General features: G+C 34.6%; 2 protein-coding genes and 1 long non-coding RNA gene across 4 annotated transcripts; 1 reads left to right on the plus strand and 2 right to left on the minus strand.

Moving 5' to 3' along the window:
• Window positions 1-603: 603 nt before the first annotated feature.
• On the minus strand, window positions 604-1,644 carry LOC137709135 (uncharacterized). The gene is made up of 2 exons (XM_068448259.1): window positions 1,372-1,644; window positions 604-1,272 (listed from the first exon to the last, which is right to left on the minus strand). The coding sequence occupies exons 1-2, from the start codon at window positions 1,642-1,644 to the stop codon at window positions 604-606; spliced, it is 942 nt and encodes a 313-aa protein (XP_068304360.1).
• An 8,149-nt stretch (window positions 1,645-9,793) lies between these two features.
• On the minus strand, window positions 9,794-13,663 carry LOC137707511 (probable cinnamyl alcohol dehydrogenase 1). The gene is made up of 6 exons (XM_068446393.1): window positions 13,426-13,663; window positions 11,656-11,769; window positions 11,331-11,561; window positions 10,653-10,938; window positions 10,335-10,485; window positions 9,794-10,247 (listed from the first exon to the last, which is right to left on the minus strand). The coding sequence occupies exons 1-6, from the start codon at window positions 13,518-13,520 to the stop codon at window positions 10,051-10,053; spliced, it is 1,074 nt and encodes a 357-aa protein (XP_068302494.1). The 5' UTR covers window positions 13,521-13,663; the 3' UTR covers window positions 9,794-10,050.
• A 1,627-nt stretch (window positions 13,664-15,290) lies between these two features.
• LOC137708774 (uncharacterized) lies at window positions 15,291-20,265 on the plus strand. 2 transcript variants are annotated; one of them, XR_011064828.1, is made up of 12 exons: window positions 15,291-15,630; window positions 15,756-15,791; window positions 15,887-15,949; window positions 16,073-16,130; window positions 16,368-16,454; window positions 16,756-16,908; window positions 16,992-17,072; window positions 17,233-17,280; window positions 17,370-17,464; window positions 18,974-19,082; window positions 19,389-19,484; window positions 20,058-20,265. It is a non-coding gene; the product is annotated as an uncharacterized lncRNA (long non-coding RNA). The 2 variants fall into 2 exon arrangements; XR_011064829.1 differs by lacking the exon at window positions 17,233-17,280.
• Window positions 20,266-25,511: the final 5,246 nt, after the last annotated feature.

Consider the following 25,511-nt stretch of genomic DNA (forward strand, 5'->3'; position numbering starts at 1 on the left):
AAAGCATATAAACTTTTGAGTTCATGAACTTCTGGTTCACGACATTATATGCCTCAATTGTCTTTATGTATGTATAATACAATCCACTCGATAAACCATGCAACTTCTCCAATATACGCTTCTGGGTATTATTGGAGGTAATGCATATATATTCCACATTTTCTGTACTTTTTGTTTCAATGTTGTATCCATTTAGACCTATGTCTTTAAAACTCAACAAATTTCCAATGGATCGAGTAATGTACAACACATTCTGTATAGACAATATTGTTCCATTTGGTAACATGATTTGGGTTTTTCCTGAGCCTTCAATTACATCTGATGGCCCTGATATTGTTGTTACATGTACTTTTGCAAGTACCAAATTCGAGAAATACTTTCAATCTCGAAGTATTGAATGCGTGGTTAAGCTATCTGCAAGACAAAGGTCTCTGTCATTGCTCTTGTTTTGAAAACAACCATAATTTTTATCCATGCTCTCTGAGTAATGGAAATTACAGTTAAAAGCAGTTTATTCATGTTGGAATACTACTTTTATTGAATTGAAAATGCGAGCATTAAACCACAAGTACAAATAACAAGAGTACATTAAACATAAAAGATTCAATCAGACCCATAAACTTCATTCCCTCTTTCAATAATAAAATCTGAAACATCTAGGTGGGTTGTGTTCAACTGTCCTAATAAATCACTCACTGGATCAGGTATATTAATCGGTTTAGCCTGGTCGAGGAAATTGGTCTCGACACCATTCTCCTTGAGGGAAGTTTGATACAGATCCACCATATGTTTTGCAGTACGACAGGTACGCGCCCAGTGCCCATTGCCACCGCACCTATGGCAAACTACTTCAGGATTTCTAGGAGTGTTCATATGAGCTATGCCTTTCTGGCGATATGCATTCTTAAAGCTCGAGCCTATATTATGCCTTGGAACCTGGACACCATGGTTCTTGCCTTTCCCATTCCACCGGCCTCGCTTGTGGCCATGTCTTCGTTTGTAATTATTGCCACGAGAGGATGTGGTATTCCCTTTAAGGGAAGCCGCATTCACTTCTAAGAATGGTGCAGATCCAGTAAGCTGGGACTGATGATTCTTCATCAGAAACTCATTGTTTTGTTCAGCCATGAGGAGTACATATATCAACTGGTTGTACTCAGTAAAGCCTTTTTCTCTATACTGTTGCTGCATGAGCACTTTAGAGGCATGAAAAGTGCTGAAAGTCTTTTCCAGCATATCTTCCTCAGTGATCGTTTCTCCACAGAGCTTCAACTAGGAAGTAATTCTGAACATAGCAGAATTGTACTCAGCCACCGTCTTGAAATCCATCCTTAGGTGAGCCCATTCATAACGAGCCATTGGAAGAATCACCGTCTTCTGGTGATTGCATCTATTTTTCAGTGCCTTCCAGAGGGTTAGTGGATCTTCAACCATGAGGTACTCGCTCTTCAGTCCCTCATCAAGGTGGCGATGGATAAAGATCATGGCATTCGCCTGATCTTGAGAGGATGCACTGTTATCCTCCTTAATGGTTTCCCCAAGATTTCCTGCCTCCAGATGGATCTTGGCATCCATTACCCAGGTAAGGTAATTCTTTCCAGTAATATTCAGGGTAACAAAATCAAGCTTTGCCAAGTTCTCCATTTTCTCTTCTAAAAGAAAATTGAGGTGTGTAAAAACTTGCAATAATATGTATTCTGGAGGAATATTTTGTTAGAACTTCTAGTTCTTACAAATTTTTCATTTTGATCTTCATGTCAAAATGATAAGTACTCGAAACTTCAGGCTCGAGATTTACATGATTAATGAGAAAGGCGATTGTACCGCAACATTCTCATCAGAACAAGCATAGGATGGACGATTATTCCGCACCACTTTAAACAGCAGGAGAATTTAAATATACAGAGTAGAGTGCACGATTATACCGCACCACTTAAAATTGCGATAAAATTTAAATGTGCAGAGCAGGGTGGGTGATTATTCCACACCACCTAAAATTGCAATAAAATTAAATATGCAGGATAGGATGGGCAATCATACCGCTCCATCTAAAATTACAGTAAAATTAAATCTGCAGTCCAAGATAGACAATGATACCGCACCATCTTTGATTGCATAAATAAACATTAGGTTAGTAGTCAATAGCTACACCAAATAAGAAATCAAAGATATAAGTAATTGTTATGTTAAGAACTAAAAGCAAGCATGGTGCAAACAGTTCTTCGCGAGGGTATATCCAACAGTTGAAGCAGAGGAAGAAGAAGAACAGTAAAATTCTTAGAGGAAACATTTTTTTTCTTTTCTTTCGGCGAAGAGAAATGAGAAATGGTTAGAGACTCGTGCTGATAACGTGTTATAAATAAGCAAAAGTTAGAGAAATAACCTTTGCTAAGAGCGAGGGTGAAGCGGGTGCAAATATTACACTGTTTAGTTTTTTTAATACTACCACAAAATTATTGCAAGTGTGAAAATAAGAGTTACTGAAGGTAGTATATTTCTTTCTTTTCTCTTTTCTGTGTTTTTCCACTTTGAACAATCGAAGTGCTATTATTTATAGAGCCACTTCAAAGGAAACTTACAAAAGGGTTACTATTTAGCATATGAGTCTTTACTATACACATGTGGGCAAACATACCCACTATTTACAACATTGTCGACGTTGTTGGTGACTTTTGCAAAAAATCAACGATTTTTTTTTTATTAGACGGCCTACATGGTTGGACTGTTGATTCAACCAGTGGGTCAAATTCAATTTTTTTAGAAAAATCAAATTTATCAATGATGGAGATTGAATATTAGCAAATCTAATAGTAAAGAAAAGATCTAATAACCCAAAGTTAAGTCCAATAGCGAAAACAATTAAAAACATTATATAAATCATAATCACTTAGAAACTCTATAAATACCTATGTATTTGTTCAAACATCCACACAAAATTCACTTTCGTCAAACGATTCTTCTTCTTTTTCTTTCTACCCACCTATGTATTTGTGTTTAAGAATGGGTAGGCTGTGTATTTGTCCATGTTATTTCATGTGGCAAATAACATGGACAAATGTGAAAGAATGAGGTAGGTTTAGTGATTTTTTATTATTTATTATAATCTAAATATTTTTGGGACAAAATGTCTATAAAAATAAATTAGGATAATCTACATAAATTTTATTTTAAAAAAAAAAGCTACAAAAAAAAGGTTAAAAATCATTCTTCAACAACTTCGGATTCTTATTTAAATAAAAAAAATAAAAAAAAACTGTTTCTAAGTTACAACCAAAATTTTTTGGGCTAAAAATTTAAATTTTTACTTCAACCATTGGAGTTGGTCTTATAGAGTTAATATGTATATGTATGTCTTATACACTAACAAGTAACACCAGCATCATCTTTCTATTCAAACTTCAGATTATCTTGCCCCATCTGTTCTTGATGAAATAAAGCTGCAGATGATCAAATTTTTATATAGAGGAGATAAAAATCTCTCTCATGCGTACATCAGATCAATATCATGTAATAGATATCTATACAGCACTATCCTCCTTGCAATCTTGTGATTGTGACTATATAACTCGAAGAATCCAATCATATATTAATAAGAAGTAATCCATTTCCCTATTAAGACAGAGTACAAAATTGTCATATAATTGTCTTGTGGAATCTGCGTCTCTATGAGAGACTTTCATGTGTCACCCGGAGAAAAATTCCAAACTACGGCCAAATATTTTTTATTTTTTTCCTGATTTTCAAACGAGTACATTGATTGATTAAACACTTCGTACATCAAAATAACCTTTGTCACATGAAGTTCAAAAACTTGGAGGTGACATTTAAATATTTAGGTAACCCGAATTGGTGTTGTTTCTTAATCTCTACCTCAATAAACCCTAATTAAAAGAGTCGAAGCCACATTTAGGATTATGTGCCAGCACTGGAAGTACTTAGGACCATATGCATGCATACAACTAGAACTTGCTAAACCATGTATGTGCTCCCCAAGCTAAGGTGTTAGCAGATACTTCCCCCATGCATGTACCATATTGAAGAAAATAAATGCTAATAAATCTCAAGTTAACTTCAAGGTGCGCCCTTCAAGGAATGGAGCTTTGATGTCTCATCCAGATAATATATGTCTTGATATCGTATTTAGTCCCACTATTGAACGACTGTCAATATTAATACCATCAACTATGTTTTGATATCAAATATATGTCTTGATATTTGACAACAAACTTGCCAACATGTCATCGATAATTTCTGATAATGTTAACATAGATAGTTTAGGGCTTGTTTAATAACTATTTTGTTTATATTTTTTATTTGCATCTTCAATGTGTTGAAAAAGTTAATTAGTTAGCAATTTAGTTTATTGTAGTGTAAGGGAATTTTCGTTTTCAAATCTTAGGGGTTTTTTGTGACCCATAAGTATTTTTATTTCTTGTCTATTAAACTTTAGGGTTAGTTTTTTACAAATGAATATTTGTGACTTAAGTCTAACAAAATGTAGTTTATTTGGGTTATGTAACATTATTGGTAATGTTGTAGTGTTCTTTTTGGTGGAAAGTGCTATTCACGCACATGTTTTTACCTTTCACACATCCTTGTTAATTTTTTACCATTAATCTTTTTCAATTCATTTGATCTCATGGCCAGAAATTGAGAGAGGTGTGAGAGGAGTAAAAATGGGTATATGGATATCACTACTCTTTTTGTTTTGTTTTGGTAAAGTTAGTAGCATTAAAGTTTTTCATTTAATTGCTAAGGGAAGAAGTATTAAGAAAGAATGAAAACAAAACTTAAAAAGTGAAAACAACTTTAAAATAGTTTTCTAGTTTCTTTAATATAAGAGGTATTGCACAACATATTAGTGTCAGACTAATCTCTCGATACCACATGAGTCGACATCATATTTTTATCCTCCGGGTCAAACGGTACGCCGCCAAAGCAAAGTCAGGGGCACCAAAGAATGCATCCCTAGAGTTTGAATTCGAGTTAGAGATTCTAACCTATAGTCGCTTTTCACTATATCAACCCCTTGAGTTTTTTTCTATCCAATTTGTGTAATGTTAGGGAGACCAAATTTCTAAACCAAATTTTGTAAACCAAATAATGTGGATGTTGATGATTGAATTGTTACTTAAATGTCGATTAACATGCTTATTTCTTATTGGTGACCCATGATTTGGTTTACAAATTTGATTTAAAAATTTAGTCTTCCTATCATTATCCTTTTTTTTCCCAAATATTTCATCTATCATTAGCTAGCACAAATAGTAAAATAAAAAAAATAAGAAACAAAATAATTATCAATTGAACACTTACACTATGTTTGGATGAAGAAATTTAAGATTACTAAGGAATTTTAAAATGAGAGAAATTGAAATGACGAGATTTTATTTTCTAGAATTTGTAAATTTTCTTGTTTGGTTAACCTAAAAGAACAATGAATTGAATACGAAATTTGTTATTTTAAACTCTCAATCATAAAAATTAAGAAATGGTGCTTATTTACATATAATTTAAACTTGGAAATTGGAGATTCCAAACTCTAAGTTTTTTTTCCAAGCTGAAATTTTAAATTTCTATGTTTATGAATCCAAACAAGGGAATTGATGCATGTCAATTTATAAATTCTGATTTTTTACTTAAATTCTAAGTTTATTTCCCTTTATCCAAACATAATGTTAAGTTGTGACAACGATTAGAAGTACTGAAGTGAGTGATTGCACGTGCAATCCTTGTGGTCCCAGAAAGATGAGAGAATCATTACCCGTGGGCAAAACTAATATGAAGGAAATTTTATGCAGGTCACACCCGTGCGTGTATGGTGGAAAATGGTCTTTATCCAAGGGTTGCCAGGGTGGGGTCGAACAACAAAAAGAGATAAGGGGTGGGGGTTGGGGTTGGATTGAAATCAAAATAGGCAGAAGCTGGTACACTATACTTCTAAACAAAATAGTTTCGAATTATTTTCTGCTTTAAAAGGGAAAAGTTTAGGGATGCAACATGACCTTGAATCTTCAGATTTGTTCTCTCTACTTTCAATTTGGTTATGACAATTACTAATCTTTTAGAATGTGTCAATTTGCTTTATAGTGCTACATTTTTTCATAAAATTAAGAGTTATTTTTGTTCATTCAAGTGGGGAGAACAAATAAAAAATATGACAGTTGTTTGGGACCAATTGGTACGCGTTAAATAATTAGAGAGCTAAGAATAAAATGAAAGTCGAACAGGAAAATCGAAAGAAAGTTGTAAGTTCACGAAGCATTTCTAATTTCAACTTTCTTAAATAAGTAATGTGTGGAAGGCTTCAGATACAAGTAGGAGGATTATAGGACACATCACCCCAAATGCCTATTTTCCTAACATGGACTGCTCATCCTCTACCCTATGAACCATTGCTGAACTGGGCTCCTGAAATTTCATGTAATTAATCCCTAGACCGAAGTCAAAAATAAAATCAAATCTCGAGGTCGATATGAAAGTGATTAAAAAATGGAAAGCTCAAATATAAGAACGAATGTGATACATGAGTATATTATTGGCATGAACGTTGCACGTGATGTTACTAATTCATTCAATGAACAAGAATTTATCGTGATATATGATTAAACTCATTATTTATTTTTATTAGATTCTCTGAAGTTCAAACTCACTCACATACTATTAAAAATCATATATATAGGAAGCCATTAAGGGAAGAGATCTCCATTTGTCAAAAAAAATGGAGACACCCTCTTGACCGTTAGATTTGGCTTTAATGAAATTTTGTGGCCTGTGATTTAACCACAACCCTTCTTAGCAAAAACAGAAACTGAAAATTAACCACAACCCTGTTACACACCTTCTTCATCCTCGTATCAATTCTCAATGAATTCGAAGCGAAATATCAATTTATGTCGATGATGAAGTCAAGTGACTTAGCCAGGGCCTGCATAATTAAATAGTAAAAACCCTAGATATAACAATATCAGATGAACAAAAGTTCGTATGCTAAGCACAATTTTGTATACACGAAACTAAATTCCACGAAACATTTTGTCGTAAAGAGTTGTATCAGCTTTGTGAAATTTTACCGTCATTTTCTCTTGGTTGGATGAGACAACGAAATTGTCTGCACCAAGCAGAGTTAGAGCTTCCTCTTTCTTTGATAAGCTTGTGCTGAAAACTGTCACGTTTAGTCCGAACGCCTTCCCAAATTTCACTGCCAAGTGTCCGAGACCACCAAGGCCAATCACACCCAGTGAATTTCCGGCCTGGTTCATTTTATGGCGGATCATTGGAGCATAAACAGTAATGCCGGCGCAAAGCAGAGGTGCTGCAGAAGCCAAGGGGTAGCCCTCTGGTATCTTGAAGCAGTACCTATAATAATTTCAAGAACAAAGTTAACATCCTCATTTGTGATAGATTCGTACTGTTTCCGGATTTCTTAAGCATTAAGACACTATAAGTCTAGGCACTCGCGTTGCAGTTATTGCAAATACGCAGGGTCGATGGTCACAAAATCTAAAACAATAAACTAAACATATCCTAATAGATGATGATACAGAAGTACGGGTTGACACATTACATTTGACATGGAGAATACTAAGGTTGGGTTTGGTAATTCCCGTGTCTCTTCCCAGGAGTTGAGAAATGTAAGATTCTTTACCCGCCTTTGGTAATTACCCGTACCATTTTCTTTTTTTTCCCATATTTCGTATGTGTAAATTGAAAACAAAATTTGTTTCATTTCCAGTTGCATACTTGAATTTACAAAATGACTTGCTTGAAACAAGTGCAGTGTTAACGTGAAGCCCCGCACAAGCTATGTAACATTGTATGATTAGTTCATGACACTATGATATCGGTCTACCCATTCACACAAAAGCCCAAATTTCAAATTCTAAATATGCAATTAATAGGGGCATTGATCATAAGAAAAACGTAGTTATTGTTCGCCATCCCATCTAGGGCTGGTTATGGCTAATTAAGGATCCTAGGGCAAAAACTAAGTTAGGCCCTTGGCAATACAAAATTTTCATAAATACTCAAATGTGACGCAATCATTGCCAATTACTACTACGGTCTAGCAGTATTTCCCTTCACTTGTAAGTGAAAGGTCATAGTTTCGATTCTTGCCAAAAGGGAATTTGAACCACATTATTATGACTAGCCCCAGTGTGAGGATTAGCCCACCCCCCACTCCCAGCATGTTATCGTTTGTTCAAAAAAAAAATGTGATGCAACCATTATTTCAGTCTGTCCTTTTTTTGTCTACCCTCTCACCTTCACACCTGAAGACGGTTATTTTCCAACCACCAAGCTAATGCACAATCATGCAATAGAAGAGAAAATTGAGGCTATTGTTATCTAATATGATTGGATCATTGATTACTCATATTTCTCAACGCATACCTGTTTGGGCCTTAAATATTAGGTTTGGGCAAAAGAGAGATGACTAGGTTAAAAGGTTGTGGTTCGCTGCCCAATACTGATTTCTCAAGTCAGGTGATGTTCAGCCATGGAAGGAATGATTCGATTGAGTTCTAATTAAATTGAAATTGCTAAGGATCATGGTAGATATTGATAAGATTCTAATTATTACAAGAGTCAAGACTTGTGACTGATCAAATAACAAGTGAATTTAATCCATAAGACGGCTAGGTTATGAATCCTAGTTCAAGTCGAAGTGGCTGAGACCATGTGCGGATCGGGTTTGTTTAGTGAAAGGATAATATCATAGATATCTAGAAAAGCACCGAAGAAATATAGTTCTATTAGGATTCTACTTCAGCTAGCTTGGTCACCACGAAATCCTACCTTATAAATAGAAGTGGTTCTTCAACTCAACACACAAATGTCATGCGCAAAACCTCGCTCTATGCTAATCCTTCTCGTACTCTGAGATGTCACTAACTCACCTAACTCCTTCGTCAACTTCAGGTTGGAGTAACAACACTATGTTGACAACTGACGACATCTTCAATTTGGATTAACAACGCTGGAGCTATAGAATCAAGGGACTGAGAAATTCCTTCAGTTTAGATTAATAGCACTACTTTGAGTTTGGCTAGTTACTTATCCAAGTCTCTGCCATCGAGGAGCCATTGGTTTTCTTAGTGAAAGAGATCATCTCACTACCCTCTTGGTGATGAGGTGTTACCAGATTTCTCAGTGTTCAGCACATTTAAAGTTGAACCTTAATTGAACTTCACAATGACTAGCAACCTTGTATTTAGGTTCTAAAACCCAAGGCCAAGACATGTTCCTTCCTCGCCCGTGATCGCTTGAATACAAAAGTCAGCAACGCATTTGACACCACCACCACATCTATTCTACTCACTTGATTGAACTTAGTCTCAAGTTGACACCCCCGCATCCACTAAAAAAACGTAGTTAGCTCTTCATTATTCGGTCTACATGACAATTTGATAGTTTAAAGCCAATTGTCACGCTTTAAATAATTAGAGGGCTAAGGAAGAATTGAAAGTCAAACAAAAAGAAAATTGTATGAGGCATATTTATAATTTCAACTTTGGCGCTCAGTTACAAACAGGAGGATTACAGGACATATCCCGTTTTCCTAACATGGACTGCTTAACCTCTACTTGAAGAACAATTGCTTAACTGGGCTTCTGAAATTTCCTCTAATTAATCCATGGACCGAAAGCAAAATGAAATCAAATCTCAAGGTAAATTTTAAAGTGATAAAAAAATGGAAAACTCAATGTAATACATGAGTACGTTGTTGGCGTGGGCGATACACGTAGTGGTGCCAATCTATTCAAGCTAAAAACAAGAATTTATTGTGATATATGGCTAAACTCATTTATTTATTTCATATAATTCTTTAAAGTTCTAACTCACTCACATCACATGTTACTTAAAACTTGAGTACAAACACTTCCACGTATAACAAATATCAAAGTAGGACAACATTCGCTTCTTAGCAAAAACAAAAAAAAAAAAAAAAAAAAAAACTGAAAAATTAACGGCAACCCTGTTGCATACCAACTTCTTCATCCTCATACCAAGTTCTCAATGAATTCAAAGAGAAATATCGATTCCTCATCATTTTAGGGAGTTTTCCACATCTATAACAAAACGGTACTTCACATCCCTCTTGATCAGCCTCTCAAGAGCTTCATTCACATACTGAATTGGAACTATTTCTATGTTTGGATAAATTTTGTGAGCAGCACAAAAGTCTAACATTTCCTGCGTCTGTTTTGTACCTCCCGTTCCGCTACCAGAAATTGACTTCATACCTGACAAATAGTCAATATATTTTGTAAAATGATCTATAATTCTTGTCTTAAAAAAGAAAGTTGTGAGTATTAAAAGTGTTAACATACCAATAATCAAGCTCATGGGACTTAATTTAACTTCGGTTGGTGCCCCAACCAAGACTAGAACACCAGCAGTCTTCAGCAGAGACATATACAAATCAAATGGATGATCACCAGATGCTGTGTCGATGATGAAGTCAAGCGACTTAGCCAGGGCCTGCATAAACAGTAAAAATTGTCGATATAACAAAATCAGATGAATAAAAATTCGTATGCTAAGTGTCGCCAAAGACTGGAATGGGAAACAAAACGGAATGTACACACAAAACTAAATTGCACGAATCAATTTGCCGTAAACAATTATATCAACTTGTGAAATTTTACCGTCATTTCCTCTTGGTTGGATGAGACAACGAAATTGTCTGCACCAAGCAGACTTAGAGCTTCCTCCTTCTTTGATAAGCTTGTGCTGAAAACTGTCACGTTTAGTCCAAAAGCCTTCCCAAATTTCACTGCCAAGTGTCCGAGACCACCAAGGCCAATCACACCTAGTGATTTACCGTCCTGGTTCATTTTATGGCGGATCATTGGAGAGTAAACAGTAATGCCGGCACAAAGCAGAGGTGCTGCAGAAGCCAAGGGGTAGCCCTCTGGTATCTTGAAGCAGTACCTATAATAATTTCAAGAACAAAGTTAACGTCCTCATCTATGACAGATTCGTACTATTTCGGAATTTCTTAAGCATTAAGCAATTAATTATGTAGACACTATAAATCTAGGCACTCGCATTGCAGTTATTGCAAATACGCAGGGTCGACACTCGACAGTCACAAAATCTAAAACCATAAATTTAACATATCATACTGTTTCCGGATAGATTCGTACTGTTTCCGGATTTCTTGAGCATTAAGACACTATAAGTCTAGGCACTCGCATTGCAGTTATTGCAAATACACAGGGTCGATGGTCACAAAATCTAAAACCATAAACTAAACATATCCTAATAGATGATGATACAGAAGTACAGGTTGACACATTACATTTGACATGGAGAATACTAACCTTTCATGAGCAACAATGTAACTGGAAAACCCTCCTTTTGTAATCGTGCCATCAGCATCAACATGGTTATAAGTCAAAATTGCTCCCTTTTCACAGCAAATCTCTATGCCATCTCTACAATAGTCGCAATCTCTACAAGAATTAACAAAAGTTCCCACTCCAACATGATCACCAACTTTGAAGCCGTGAACATTTGGACCAACCTCTTGAACAATGCCAGCAATCTCATGTCTGTTGTACAATCAATCATAGACAAAATAGGTCAGTTCAAGGAAATATATGTAATAACAATCATATATGTAACATAATAAATCATTCGACATACCCAGGCACCATTGGATACATGGCGTTGCCATGCTTGTTCCTTGGAAAAACCACATCAGCATAACAAATTCCGCAGTGCGTAATTCTTATCGAAACATCATCGTTTTGAAGATTCCTGAATACATTAACTCAACCTTCGTTTAATTAAAACTATCAATATTACATATATAGCATGTAAATTCAATATAGTAGTCATTTAGTGTACTTTAGATAATTGTATCCGGATTTCAATTCGTGATCTAGCTGCATCGAACTTTATTAGGCCCAAGGTTTATTTCTTAATTATTTTCCATCAATATTTTATATTAGTTCAAGGACTGCATTGCCACTAACTTTGGGGAAGATATCACAAGCTGCATATCAGTATAACAAATTAAGGGCGTTGTGTTTATAAAAAGGAATGGCACTATACTTCTTTATACTTCTAGCAGATCACTTCAAAGGAGTGAATGCCACTAAAGTTTTGGTATCAACCAGGTGAAATCAAGCAAAGAAAAAAAAAAAAAAAAAAAAAAAAAATATATATATATATATATATGTAGATACACACTCCTACTAGTCGTTGACGTAATGGTAGTTGTCTCTAGTTAATACAAGAACAATATGTATTTTATGTGAGTTGTATGCCTAATTATGGCTAGTCTTGCAAGTTACGCTTATCTAGCCATCCAATAACGTACATATATAACTCAGTTCACAGCAAAAAAAAAAAAAAATGCATATATACATACATACATATATATATATATATATGTAGATATACACTCCTACTAGTTATTGACGTAATGGTAGTTGTCTCTAGTGAATGCCACTAAAGTTTTGGTATCAACCAGGTGAAATCAAGCAAAGAAAAAAACAAAAAAAAAAAAAAAAATATATATATATATATATATATATATATATATATATATATATATGTAGATACACACTCCTACTAGCGTTGACGTAATGGTAGTTGTCTCTAGTTAATACAAAAACAATATGTATTTTATGGTAGTTGTCTCTAGTTAATACAAAAACAATATGTATTTTATGTGAGTTGTATGCCTAATTATGGCTAGTCTTGCAAGTTACGCTTATCTAGCCATCCAATAACGTACATATATAACTCAGTTCACAGCAAAAAAAAAAAAAATGCATATATACATACATAGATATATATATATATATATGTAGATATACACTCCTACTAGTCATTGACGTAATGGTAGTTGTCTCTAGTGAATGCCACTAAAGTTTTGGTATCAACCAGGTGAAATCAAGCAAAGAAAAAAACAAAATATATATATATATATATATATATATATATATATATATATATATATGTAGATACACACTCCTACTAGCGTTGACGTAATGGTAGTTGTCTCTAGTTAATACAAAAACAATATGTATTTTATGGTAGTTGTCTCTAGTTAATACAAAAACAATATGTATTTTATGTGAGTTGTATGCCTAATTATGGCTAGTCTTGCAAGTTACGCTTATCTAGCCATCCAATAACGTACATATATAACTCAGTTCACAGCCACTTAGTATTACGGTCTGATGGTATTTCTTTTCACTAGGAAGTGAGAGATCTTAAGTTCGAATCTCCTAGATAATAAATTCAATACCAAATTAAGCTATCCACTTTGTGGCTTAGGCCAAACTTCCCCTCTTCTTAGTGCAAAAATATCGATGTACTTAAAATAAAAAAATAAAAAAATAAAAAAATCCGGTTCACATTTTTCCGTTTCTGTTTTGTTAAAACTGATACAAATTTAGTTACCTTCGGGTAAACTTGTACGGCGAGAGAACTCCAGATTCATCAGTTGCAGCCCATCCCAAGCAGTTTCCATTGACACTACTCGTCTGTGAGCTCATGCTTAATAATTGGGACCCTTAATAATTTGTTGTAAATATGCAGAGGGCTCCCCAGAAATTGGGAAGAAATTAAAGAGATGGTTGAGAAAAAAGTCGTTTTGCTCTAGGTTTTTGGGTTTTTTATCTTGGTGAACAGTTGAAGTTTTTGGGTTTTGGTTGTCATAGGAGATGCTATTTCACTATTTATAGACTTACGTGCAGGTTTTTGGGTGACGCAAGAGCATGCGTGATCACCTCCATTAACGTACGCAGTGATGACTTCGGTACCTGGGTACCTGGGTACATGTTCACTTGGGGACGAGGATTCTTTCATTTTCTAATCTATTTTATCTTTCCTATCTTCCTACATGATATTTTATATTGATATTCTATATTGATATTTTATAAAAACAATAAGACAAAAAACAAAGTATGAGAAAAAGAAAGAGAAGGAAATGAAAATAGGAGTAGAGAGAATCTTACTTCTTCATGCCAAAATTTGTACTAATTCAATATGCCGTGATTGACCTGAACGAGAGATTTTTTAGTATGACCGGTATACGGGGTGGTACACCACGTGTTATTATAAAAAAGTTAATAACTTAAAAAATAAAATTTTTCATCATTTAGATAAAAATACGTAGTGTATCACCTATATTCTCGTCACAATGAAAAATTGCTCAACCTGAACACATCATTATCCATAGATGATCCTAAAAGGAAGGAAGTAGATACCATTATTAATGGAAAGAGATCATCTCCAAATCTTTTCTACCAAGACCACCAGATCAAGTGATCCGAACCTTTGAAATTTTATCTAACGGCTCACCTGTTTTGATCCCTTAAAAGCTATAATAATTTTTTTACTGTTAGATAAAATTTCAAATGTTCAGATTACTTGATTCGGTAGTCTTAATGAAAGAAATCCGGTAAGGACCTCTTTCCATTGTTAATTTGTAATTTCCTCTTATTTCCAACTTGTTTGACCTTTTCAACTTTTTTTTTAACAAACAACAAAGTCAAATTATATATACTAAGAGAAAAACACTGTTCCTAAGCACAATTCAACAGGTTCACTTGCGGACGAGGATTCTCTCATTTTCTAATCTATCTTATCTTTCCTATCTTCCTATATGATATCTTATATTGATATTTTACATAAACAATGAGACAAAAAGCAAAGTATGAGAGGCAGAAAGGGAAGAAAATGAAAATAGAAGAGAAAATCTTACTTCTTCATGCCAAAATTTGTACTAATTCAATATGCCTTGATTGACCTGAGCAAGAGATTTATCAATATGATCGGTATACGGGATGGTACATCACGTGATACTATAAAAAAGTTAACAACTTAAAAAATAAAATTTCTTATCATTTACATAAAAACACGTAGTATACCATTCATATTCTCGTCACAATGAAAAATTTCTCAACCTGAACACATCACTATCCATAGATGACCCCATAAGGAAGGAAGTAGATATCATTATTAATGGAAATAGATCATCTCCAGATCTTTTCCACTAAAGCCACCAGATCAAGTGATCCGAACCTTTGAAATTTTATCTAACGGTTCATCTGTTTTGATTCCTTAAAAGCTATAATAATTTTTTATCGTTGGATAAAATTTTAAAGATCCAGATCACTTGATCTGGTAGTCTTAGTAGAAGATATCCGAATAGGATCTGTTTCCATTATTAATTTGTAATTTCCTCTTATTTCCAATTTGTTTGACCTTTTCAACTTTTTTATTTTTAATAAACAACAAAGTCAAATTATATTATATATACACTAAACGCCCAACTTTCCTGTTAATTCCCTTTGTGTTCTTTTTACTGTTCCTTTGCCAGTGTTATTCCTTTTTTACCCTTCAGTTGTTCTGTAAGTTTAGCTTTTTGTGTATATTATACAGTAAAATGCCGTTTTTATCCTGCTGTGCGATAGAAATCTCTCGATTTCTTCGTGTTGTGTGCTTCCAGCATCTTCCACTTTTCACTTTACTCTTCTTTCCTTCTCTTTCCGTTTCTCTCATCCTAGAACGGAAGAACGATGGAAAATCAGGGTTCTTCCATTTGCTTCCACAGATTTCTCGATCTCTCTCGAGCTCCGGATCGCTAGCCTCCGTATGAAGGTTCGTTTCTCTCTCTCTCTCTCTCACTTTTTTTTTTTCAATTCGTGATCGAATTTTCTTTCCAAGAATGTTACATCTGTTGCCTTCGGGAAGAAAGTTTAAACCTAAAAAAGCTTGGTTTTCAGGAAATCGTCAATCCTGCAGAATCCTTGGGTTTCCTGGTGAGTTCTCCGGTATATTTGTTTTGGGTTTGGTTTTTGAATTCTCTTTTCTTTGTTCAAATTTTTGTGATTTTAAAACCTCTCGGTGGCTACAGATTTCATCAGTTTTTGGATTCGATCAGGATCGGTTTTTTACCCACGAAATCTAGAGTCTTCTGGTAAGTTTCGTGACTTTCTCCGTGTTGCTGTTTCAAATTTTGTTTTTGTGGTTTTCGATGTTCACATGGATTTTTTGTTTGAATTTTATATTTGTGATTTTGCGGGTTGTTTTGAATTTACAGATGGCTTTTTCTAGGTTCGGTGAATTTACAGGGGAGAGGGAGAGAGAGGCCTGTTGAGGTAAACTCTTTTGCTAAAAGCTTCTAATTCATTCTTTATTTCTTTTTTCATCTGGGCAAAATTTTTGATGGATTTATGTATTTTTTTTTTCCGTTGAATTCGAACTCCAATTTGAATTATGGATTCAGAAAAAACAAATTGATGAATTTTTTATTTGCGTGCATGTCGGTCCTGTAACCGCATGATTTGATAATCCGACCGCGAAGCTAATCGTTTCTGTATGTTTTTGGGTTGCAGACCTGGACTGTCGAATGGAGAGGATGAAAAGAAACTGCAGGAAAGCGGCAATGGAGACCCGACAGCAGCATTTTCAAGTCGATCTGGGTAATCTCATAGCCTTCGACCCTCATCACAGATTCCCCTCCATCCCCTTCTCTAAGTTATTTTTCTTTACTTATTCAATATATCTCTATTTTTTGGTAATATTTTGTATACTTCTGGGCATTTTGAAATTATTTCTTTTGAGAAATTAATTGAAAATTTACTTTTGGAAATTGGGATTTTATTTGGATTAATCCCATCAGTAAAGTGGCAGTCATAAGTGAAATAATGAATTTATCACACTATGCTGATGGGTTTTTGTTCAGTGGGTGAAATTCTGATTTGTTTTTTTCATGGTATTTAGGGAGGAATTAGTGAAGGAATGTATAAAGAGAGGGACCGAGTTGGTTTAAGCTATTGCGAATAGTCTTTTCAACTCACATTCAACTGAAGGCATAGACGGTCCCATTGTGCACATGTTCGCTTCCTGAAACTAAGCTGCCAAGATAGAAAACATGTGAGTCATTCATCTTATGATTCTCCAACGATTTTATTTTATTTTTTATTTTATTTTATTTTTATTTTTATTTTATTTTTTAGGTTTTATCATGTATATGAGCATTTGGTAGTGAAACATGTATAGTGCTTCACAATTGAAAAGAAGTGGAATGGTAGTTTCAGGTATTTGTCGAGATTTTTGTTGATCCTCTTTTGTTGTGCTGCCAATTTACGGTTCCTATCATGTAAATTGGTTGACTAAAATGTTAGCGTATGCAAAAAGCCTTTTGCCAAAACAAAGGGTAATTCATTACTGACACTGTAGGAATTTTGAAACGTGTAGGTGGACCGTATTTGATTGAGAATAAGATACCGTGCAATATCGATTTTGGTATGAATGTTGGGGATGAGGTATATATCTTAAACCGGATTACTTAATTATAGTTAAATTAACTTTTTTTTTCTTTTTCTGTTATGTAGCTGAAGCAGCTAAAGTTGAGTGTTTTAATCGGTTGTATATATCACCCAGTTTACCTGTTCCTACTGCTGCTCAACAGGGACGAGTTTCACAGCAGGTGAGTGAAAATTCTGGGTTCTTAATTTTCTATTTTCTGATTGAAATTTGATGGTATATCTGATTCAATTGGAAGACTAAGCTAAAAGTACAAGTGGTATTTTTTGGTTAATTTGTTGGGTTTTGGATTGCTCTTCTGGGTTGTTGTTAATTGTATGTTTCCTGATTGAATTTGGCATCAATTTATCCAATGGATTAGTGAGCTAAAACTACAAGTGGGGTTGTTTTGATTTTTGGGTTGTTTAATTTTCTGTTATTTTATTATGAGAAAATAAGGATTTGAACATGTTAATTAGCTAAGAATTAGTTTACATTGGACAATATATATGATTTTGGATTCGTGTTGGTATCGCTAGGGACAATTATATCTGTGGATAGATGTTGGGTTGGAAGGTCTACTCATAAAGAAGAACAAATCTAAGGGTAGAGTGAAACTGAAAAGCAGCCAAATTTAAATTGTAATTTGCCAAAGAGCACGATTGGCCCTTTGTTTTAAAATTTTCATACTTCTCATTCTTATGTACCCTTATGTATCGGTAACATGTATTCAACTTTAGAACTTTATCCGAAACCATTTGGTGGGTGTTTGGAATTTTGGAATTAGATTTTCAATTTGGTTTGTGAATTCCTAACTTTTAATCTCATTTGGGTTTAAGCCTTTAGCTGTTTTTGTTATGAAATAGGTCGTTGATTGCATATTGTTAATTTGATACATTCTGTTTGTGTTGCTCCAATTTCTTCCTTTAAGAAAACCACTTGGTTGGTTTTAAGTTTTTTGTACTTTTCGTTGTTCTGTTTGCATAAAAACATGTTTTACGAGCTTGGAGACTGATCTGAAATCATTTTTTGGAGACTGATCTGAAATCATTTGGTGGATGTTTTTAATCCCAATTGGAGAAGACTCTTTTTGCTCTAAAGTTTGTTATTTAACAGAGATTGCTAGTATAACATGGTGTTGTGTTGGATTAAGGATAACCTGAATACAGGAAAACTATATAATATGGTTCAAAATAATGAAATGTTGCACTCAACTGCCACCACATAAATTCAAATCTAAACTTCTGTTGTAAAATAAAAGGCTAATGTAAATGGACAGAGACAGAGGAAACCTATAATAATTGGCTCTTCTTCTCTGAAATGTATATTGTTAAAGAACTATTATCAATTAACTTATTTTTGTAATTCAACCTATCTATAAACATCTTTGCGTTTTTGTAGTTGTATTTATGAAATTAAAACAATTTTGGACATCTTTGGTTAAAATTTTTATAAATGATCTGTGTTGGCAGTTTAGTTCAGTCTTTTGTTATTTTTAATTGTATTATAAAGTTGAAATATGTGCTGGTTATAGATTTTGTGTTCTGCTATATAGTGGTTAAAAAATGGGATAATTTTCATGAATAAAATTTCTGCATTGTAGGTTTTCCCTTTGTTTCTATCGATTTACATTTACTTTCTGTTTTACAAAACAATTTTATACTTTGATAACGTTGGTTTTCATGGCTTGCAGTTAAGGATTGGTACATAGGAAAGCAGCCAAAGAATCCTGTTGTACAATCATTGGTGGTGCAATTTTTTGCTCTTTTATTAAATTGTCCATTCCTGCCAAATTTTAAACGGTGAGAGTGCAACAATTTTATTTAAAATTTATTTTCCTTATTTCACACTCCCAATCTCACAATATAATCTTTTTCTCACTCAGTGTGTGTAATTTTGTTGTTTTTTTATTTTCTTTGTAGAATTTCTGTGTTACTCTCACTCTTATTTTCACTGTTGCTCACAATCTCACAATATAATATTTCTCTTCGTCTTCCTCTTACTCCGACTGTGACTCACAATTTCATACTTGCTCATTACTTTTTTGGGGGTATTAAGTTACTAGCAATTTTTGTCAATGTTTATTCATATTAATTGTTCCGTGGCAGAACTGGAGAGTGTGTTCTTTCCAATCTTAAGCCAGAAAACATGCGGAGTATTAAGTTAGAATGGTTCTTGCTGCTTCAGACAGTGGCCACACCACAGTAAGCAGCCCATAGACCTTTAATAGTATTTGCATGATTATTCACTTTTTGAGTGACACCAAACAAAGGAGTCTACTAATTTTAACTTTTGGTCTCTGACATGGTTTCAATTAAAGACGATTTTTTTTCACAACATAATGTTACACTTGTTGCTGCTGTAGAAGAGTTAATTTCTGGTAGACATATGATTATAGTGTTGTTCCTATTATGCATAAGGTCATGGTTATAATATTGTGAGATTTTGTCTGCATAAATCCAGTAGTGGTTTTGATAATCAAAAAGTAATCTCTCAACTTATCATCAGGTGCTTAAAGATTTGGATTTTTAAAGTGGTTCCACAAAACCTGCACAGTGGTTCCACAAAAATCTGCAAAGTGGACGTTATGTTGCTTGCAGCAGTAGATTGTTCTTTTCTGTTTAAGTTGTAAGCTTTGTTTTCTATTTGGTTAACTGTTGTTTATTATTGGTTGTTTCAAACTATTTATTACATGTGTATTAACATTTTCTTTCAATTTTAGCTTCTTTTTTTTTTTTTTTTTTTTTCTCTGATGATCAAAACTATTTTTTCTGCAGTGACTGCTTCAACCAAAAAACTTTTGCTCATGTGTTAAGGGATGGTTGCATCTGTTATCCAAAACAAACAAGTATGGGATCACATTTTTTTGTGTGTAAATGGTTGATCCAAACATGAATTATCAAGGTGGAATACTAGGTTAATCATTTTTGTATACTAATAAGCCATTTGATAATGTCTTTTCTGTAAGTTATATAAATTTTGACAGCTTTGTAAATATATTTATTCCATTTTCTGTTTAGTATTTATAACACTTTGCATATTTACATGTTAAAAATACTCTTATAGTTATATTTTCGCTCCCGCAACAACGTGCGGGTAAAATTTCCTAGTTCATTCTAACATGCTATAATGGAAAGACGGGAATAAATTTATTAAATAGAATAAAAGTACAAACAAAGAGTGAAAGGGCAAGTACCTTACCCCTGAAAGAAAGCAAAACGTCAAGCACCAAAACTAGCAAAACCTAAAATTAGGCTTGTTGGAACTTAGTTATGTGTCAAATTAGCACATAATTAAAAAAATTTGATAGAATTATGACGTGACCACATTGGTTTGTGATATTAATCGATCTTCAATTTCAATGACCATTTGTGTTAACAACCCTTTTATTTATTTTTCTCATGTTTTGTTTGTGTAATTGTAAACAAAATTTATATCAACCAGTTGCATACTTGAATCTACAAAATGACTTGCATAAAACAAGTGCATAGTTGTGTTCCGCACAAGCTATATGACATTGTTATTGGAGATATGTCCTAAAAGTCAATCTTGAAAATAAGCCTTTCAGGATAATGACACACCCCGACCGAAAATCAAGGCGTGCTGGCCGTCAAGTGAGGGTGATGTAGTCATGTGTACAGTAGAAAAACAAAAGATAATAATAAAAGTACGAATAAATAAAAACCAAACTACTAAATAAACTAATTAAAGTAATACACTATTGTGAGACTAAGTGTGATAAACATAATCAGAGCATAGAAAACCTAAGTGCAGTCCAGAAGAACGAATACTAAATATACAACACCCAAAGGTGATCCTACATTTGTGATGTTCTGTCAGAACCACCGTCAAGTTCTCGTGAACCACCAAAGCTGCTTCTAACTAGAACCTGGAGGGGCGTAAAACAGAAAGTGTGAGTGGGCAAAAATAAAGCTTTTCAAAATCATTTCATTATCAAAAATTCTAACCCCTCGCCGTAAAACCTGTATAGTTTCTTAAAAAAATAGAATATACACATATATCGAAAACATGTTTAGAAATATGCCAAGTCGAATGCCTCCACATAAAATGTAAGTAACCCAGGTAATGTTAATCAATGCAAGTAATATGTTAGCCGGAGTTATTGATAGGAGCATATTCATGCGACTTAAATGGCTTGTTCTCGTGCATTTACGTTATGTTTCTTTAGTTATTTTAGTACTTTAAGCTATTTTCGTGTGTTTGTAGGTTCTAAGGGCAAGGTATGCAAAAGGATGCCATTTGGAGCCTTTTGGAGCAAATCAGAGATTGGAATGGATATCATATGCTTGGAGCCAAGAGGATGGACGAAATTGAAGACTTGAAGTAGGAAAGTTAAATCCTAAAAGACCTCATGTTTGAGCATCATTGAAGACTCCTACGCATTTTAGAACACAAAAACAACATTCCTTGCAACCTTAGGACATTGTCGTGTGTTTCCTTGTGTCTCCCTTCCTTGCCATGCAAGGAAGGGCTTTGTTCCCTATTTTAACCACATATCATTCACTTATCATATCATACACTCCCACATATCATTACTTATCATCACCACTTATCACCTTTCTCCCAAAACCATTCACATGCATTCCATCCTTTAAAACATTGCACATGCACCCTTTATTCACTTCATCATATCAACACATTTCAGCCATTCCACATGCATTTCCTTCATCATTTCACAACCTAATTCACATGCAAACACAATCTGCCATCATTCACACAAAACACCATCATTGCCGTGCACATTCACCTTCATTTCCAGATTGTCCCCTTGCACATGCAGCCACATATTCATTGCACATGCATTTCCAACCCACATGCATCCTTTAATCATTCAAACATGCAGCCACATTCCCTCCTAGCTGTCATGTTCCCCCCATTTCACCTATAAATAAGCATCCATTGCATTCATTCTCATTCATACACATTTCAGTCACAAACACTCTTCCATTTCAGAATGTAGACATTAAACCACCTTTGGCCGTGACTCTCCCTTACAATCCAAACACCATCCTTCCATTTTCACCACTCCCCAAACCATTCACACCATCAAACTACCCTTAGACCTTGTGCTACAACGAAGAGGAAGATAAGAGGGCCTAAACGTTCATACAATTCAAGTTTGAGTTGTTGGAATGTTTAGGTGTTTCTTTGATTTCAATGTTTAATTTCAATACTCTTTGTTTTGTACGTATGAGGAATGGAAGAGAAGAGTGCCTAAACGTTCATACAATTCAAGTTTGAGTTGTTGGAATGTTTAGGTGTTTCTTTGATTTCAAAGTTATGAGGAAATTCGAAATATATGTTTATGCTTGCATTTTGATTTGATTACTTCTAATTGCATTTCATAAGTTGTGGATTCAATTTGTTTAACCGTTTGATTGATAACTTATTTATGTATGTTTATTGAGAATGCGCGCTTAATTTTCATGCATGAATATGACGCTAGAATATAAGTAAGTTTCACCTAATCGTTATGAACTTATATTCACAAGTAGTGGAGGTTGCTTATAAACAATCGCGTTAAATGAATTCTTGGCACGAGTTTCATGCTCATCATAGTAACGAATGCCTCGTCAACACTTATAGTTTTCATAATGCTTAATGATCTTTGATTGTATCTTTATTGTGCTGTTCACGTAAAGGACTTTTGGAGAATGTAGTGAATTGCGTTGCGCTAACCCATCCAATTCATTAACTTAAGGAAAACTTGACGGTTAATTTAAGCGGACCTAATTAACTTGGGGTGTTGAGAATTCATGGTTTATTGAAATGCAATTGGAAATCTTTTTATTATGCAAGTGTAACATGTGTGGAGATGAACCCCGTAGCTAACTTTCCATCTATTCAATTCCATCAATTTGTTCTTTCTTTTCTTGTTTCTGTTTTCATGTTTAATTTAACTTGTTGTTCAATTATGTTAAACATGTGGAACTAATTTCTTCTTAGTTAGAGGCGAATTTGAAGCCATGGACATATGTTGGTTATGATTTGATTTACTCCAGTTATGAATTCATGAACTTTAGATGTGGTTTACTTTTCTGTTTTGATTAAGAACTTGTTTATGTATGTGGGTTGAGGGTCGACACTTAATTTGCATGCCTAAACTTGATGCTAGGATATAAGGGAATTTCACCTAATCGTTATGAACTTATATTCATGAGTAGTAAAAATCGCTAGTCACGATTGTGTTTAGTAAACCCTAGGCTGGATTAACATGCGTATTCCATAGTTATGAATGCCTAATCGATGTTTATGATTTCCGTTGAACTTAATGATCTTTGTTGAATGTCTCTATCATGCGTATTCCATGTTAGGGACTTTGATTAGGAATAATTTGGTTGTAATGCGTATCCCATTCAATCTAATGAATCTAGGGAAATCTGAAAGTTAATTTAAGCGGACCTAATTAACTTGGAGCATTGTCATTCATCGTTTGTTGAAGTCATAACTGGGAGTCAAATTATATGCTTATGTTCATGTGTGGATAAGGAACCCTCTAACTAGTTTCTCATCATTCTTCGTTTTACAATCTGTTTTGTTTCCAAGTTTTTGTTTTGTTTTCAAATTCATCCAAAACCAATCCCCCTTTATTTTAAAGTGTTAGATTAGTTAGAAATACATTTAGTTTGTGTTTATAAGTGTTTTGATTCATTTTGTTTCCCAAATTCGTCCAAAGTACTCAAGATGCTCAAAACTGCCCAGAAAGTGTTTTTAAGGCAGTTTTGAGTGCTTTGGGTACTGTTTGAGTCTTTTGGTTTGTTTTAGTGTTTTAAAGTTTAGTTTTGCATTCTTTGAGTCTAGTATAGTATTTTATTTTGTGTTTTCACGTTTTTGAGTCAGTTTCCAAGTGATTTGCAATCCCTCCTAATCCCCAGTCCAGAACGATCCCTACTTATACATATACTACAATTGACAAAAAGAGGGTTTAATTTGTGTGCGTATAAATCTCGCATCAGTTATCTAACGTGACCTGTACGGTTGAATCTAGAGCTCAAATCCCCAACTCACTAACTATACCTGCACACGAGTCGGAACCACCTAAAGTGGTATGTACGACAGGACTGGGTGTAAATAAATACGCTCAAGTGCTACGATCACGTGAAGACTGGGCGAATAATCGCGGATCACCTACAAGTCAGAACCATCTATAGTGGTCTGTACGAAAGGACTGTGCACCTAACTTGGATCCAAGATGAGCGTGTGGTGCGGGAGGTGAACATCACGTGAAGGATTGTGCCTTACTCTGGGCGGGAGCACTAACACCGGGGGTGCAGGTTATGAGCTCTTAATGCATCTCACATAACCACTAATTCACAATCATAAACCATAAACTTACCTGGCACTTACCTGTGCGTCCGCAGCACTAAACATACATATATGCAACTACTAATGCATAAATAAATAGGCAAACGCTATGCATGGCATTTAAAACATATAAATATTCCATTTCATTTTCTGAGAAAAACCACAAGTATATAGGTATTTAAGGAAAACCAAAAGCCCACTCGTATGTGGAAGGGTCGTAGCCCCCAAGGCTCGAGTGACTGCGCTCGTCCTTAGGATAGGTCTCAACTATATGCGAAACAACTATAAAATCGTCAATTTAAAGCACATAACCAAAACTAGGTAATAACTTCTCATACAATGCTCAAATTGGATGTTTGGATACACCAACATGATCTACTCAACCTCACGAACATCCCCATATTTTTAAAATAATTTTTCGAGGCTCCACGCGTCGCGAGGGCACGGCCCTACGCACCCCCACACGCGACCAAAACTGACAGATTCCCTAACCGCCGTTAGGGAATATTCCGTGAAAACTAACAGATTCTGTTAAAACTAACCTGACGCCGTTAAGAATATTCTATTAACTTAATGGAATATTCCCTTGTCTTCTCCGGTACCCTTCCGGTACCGTCGTCGTCGCCGAAAAACTGGAAAATTTTCAAATCTTAATATCTTACTCGTTTTTCAACCAAATTTCAAGAAACCAGTACCAAGTTGAAGCTCTTAACTTGTAGAACATTTCCTTACCTGTTTAAAGCCCCAAAGATCACGAGATGTCGTCAGAGAAATTTAAGAAAAATCGGCCAAACTTGCAACTCACGATCCCAACGTCCAATTCCACCAAACGAACCATCCCGAGCTTCCTAAGGACCTTACTAAGCTTCCTAAAAGCTTCAAATTCCCTGAAAGTCAATAATTCA

Source organism: Pyrus communis, chromosome 11, assembly GCF_963583255.1.
Source record: "Pyrus communis chromosome 11, drPyrComm1.1, whole genome shotgun sequence".
Taxonomy (NCBI): Eukaryota; Viridiplantae; Streptophyta; class Magnoliopsida; order Rosales; family Rosaceae; genus Pyrus; species Pyrus communis.

Bases quoted from the DNA above. Each gene is read 5' to 3' on its own strand.
- LOC137707511 (XM_068446393.1), bottom strand. From the start codon at position 13,520: ATGAGCTCACAGACGAGTAGTGTCAATGGAAACTGCTTGGGATGGGCT. The intron at 11,562-11,655 runs GTATGTCGAATG...ATTGTACAACAG, and splicing joins ATGTATCCAATGGTGCCTGG to ACATGAGATTGCTGGCATTG. The intron at 10,248-10,334 runs GTATGTTAACAC...ACTATTTGTCAG, and splicing joins TCCCATGAGCTTGATTATTG to GTATGAAGTCAATTTCTGGT.
- LOC137709135 (XM_068448259.1), bottom strand. From the start codon at position 1,644: ATGGAGAACTTGGCAAAGCTTGATTTTGTTACCCTGAATATTACTGGA. The intron at 1,273-1,371 runs GTGATTCTTCCA...ATTACTTCCTAG, and splicing joins GATGCAATCACCAGAAGACG to TTGAAGCTCTGTGGAGAAAC.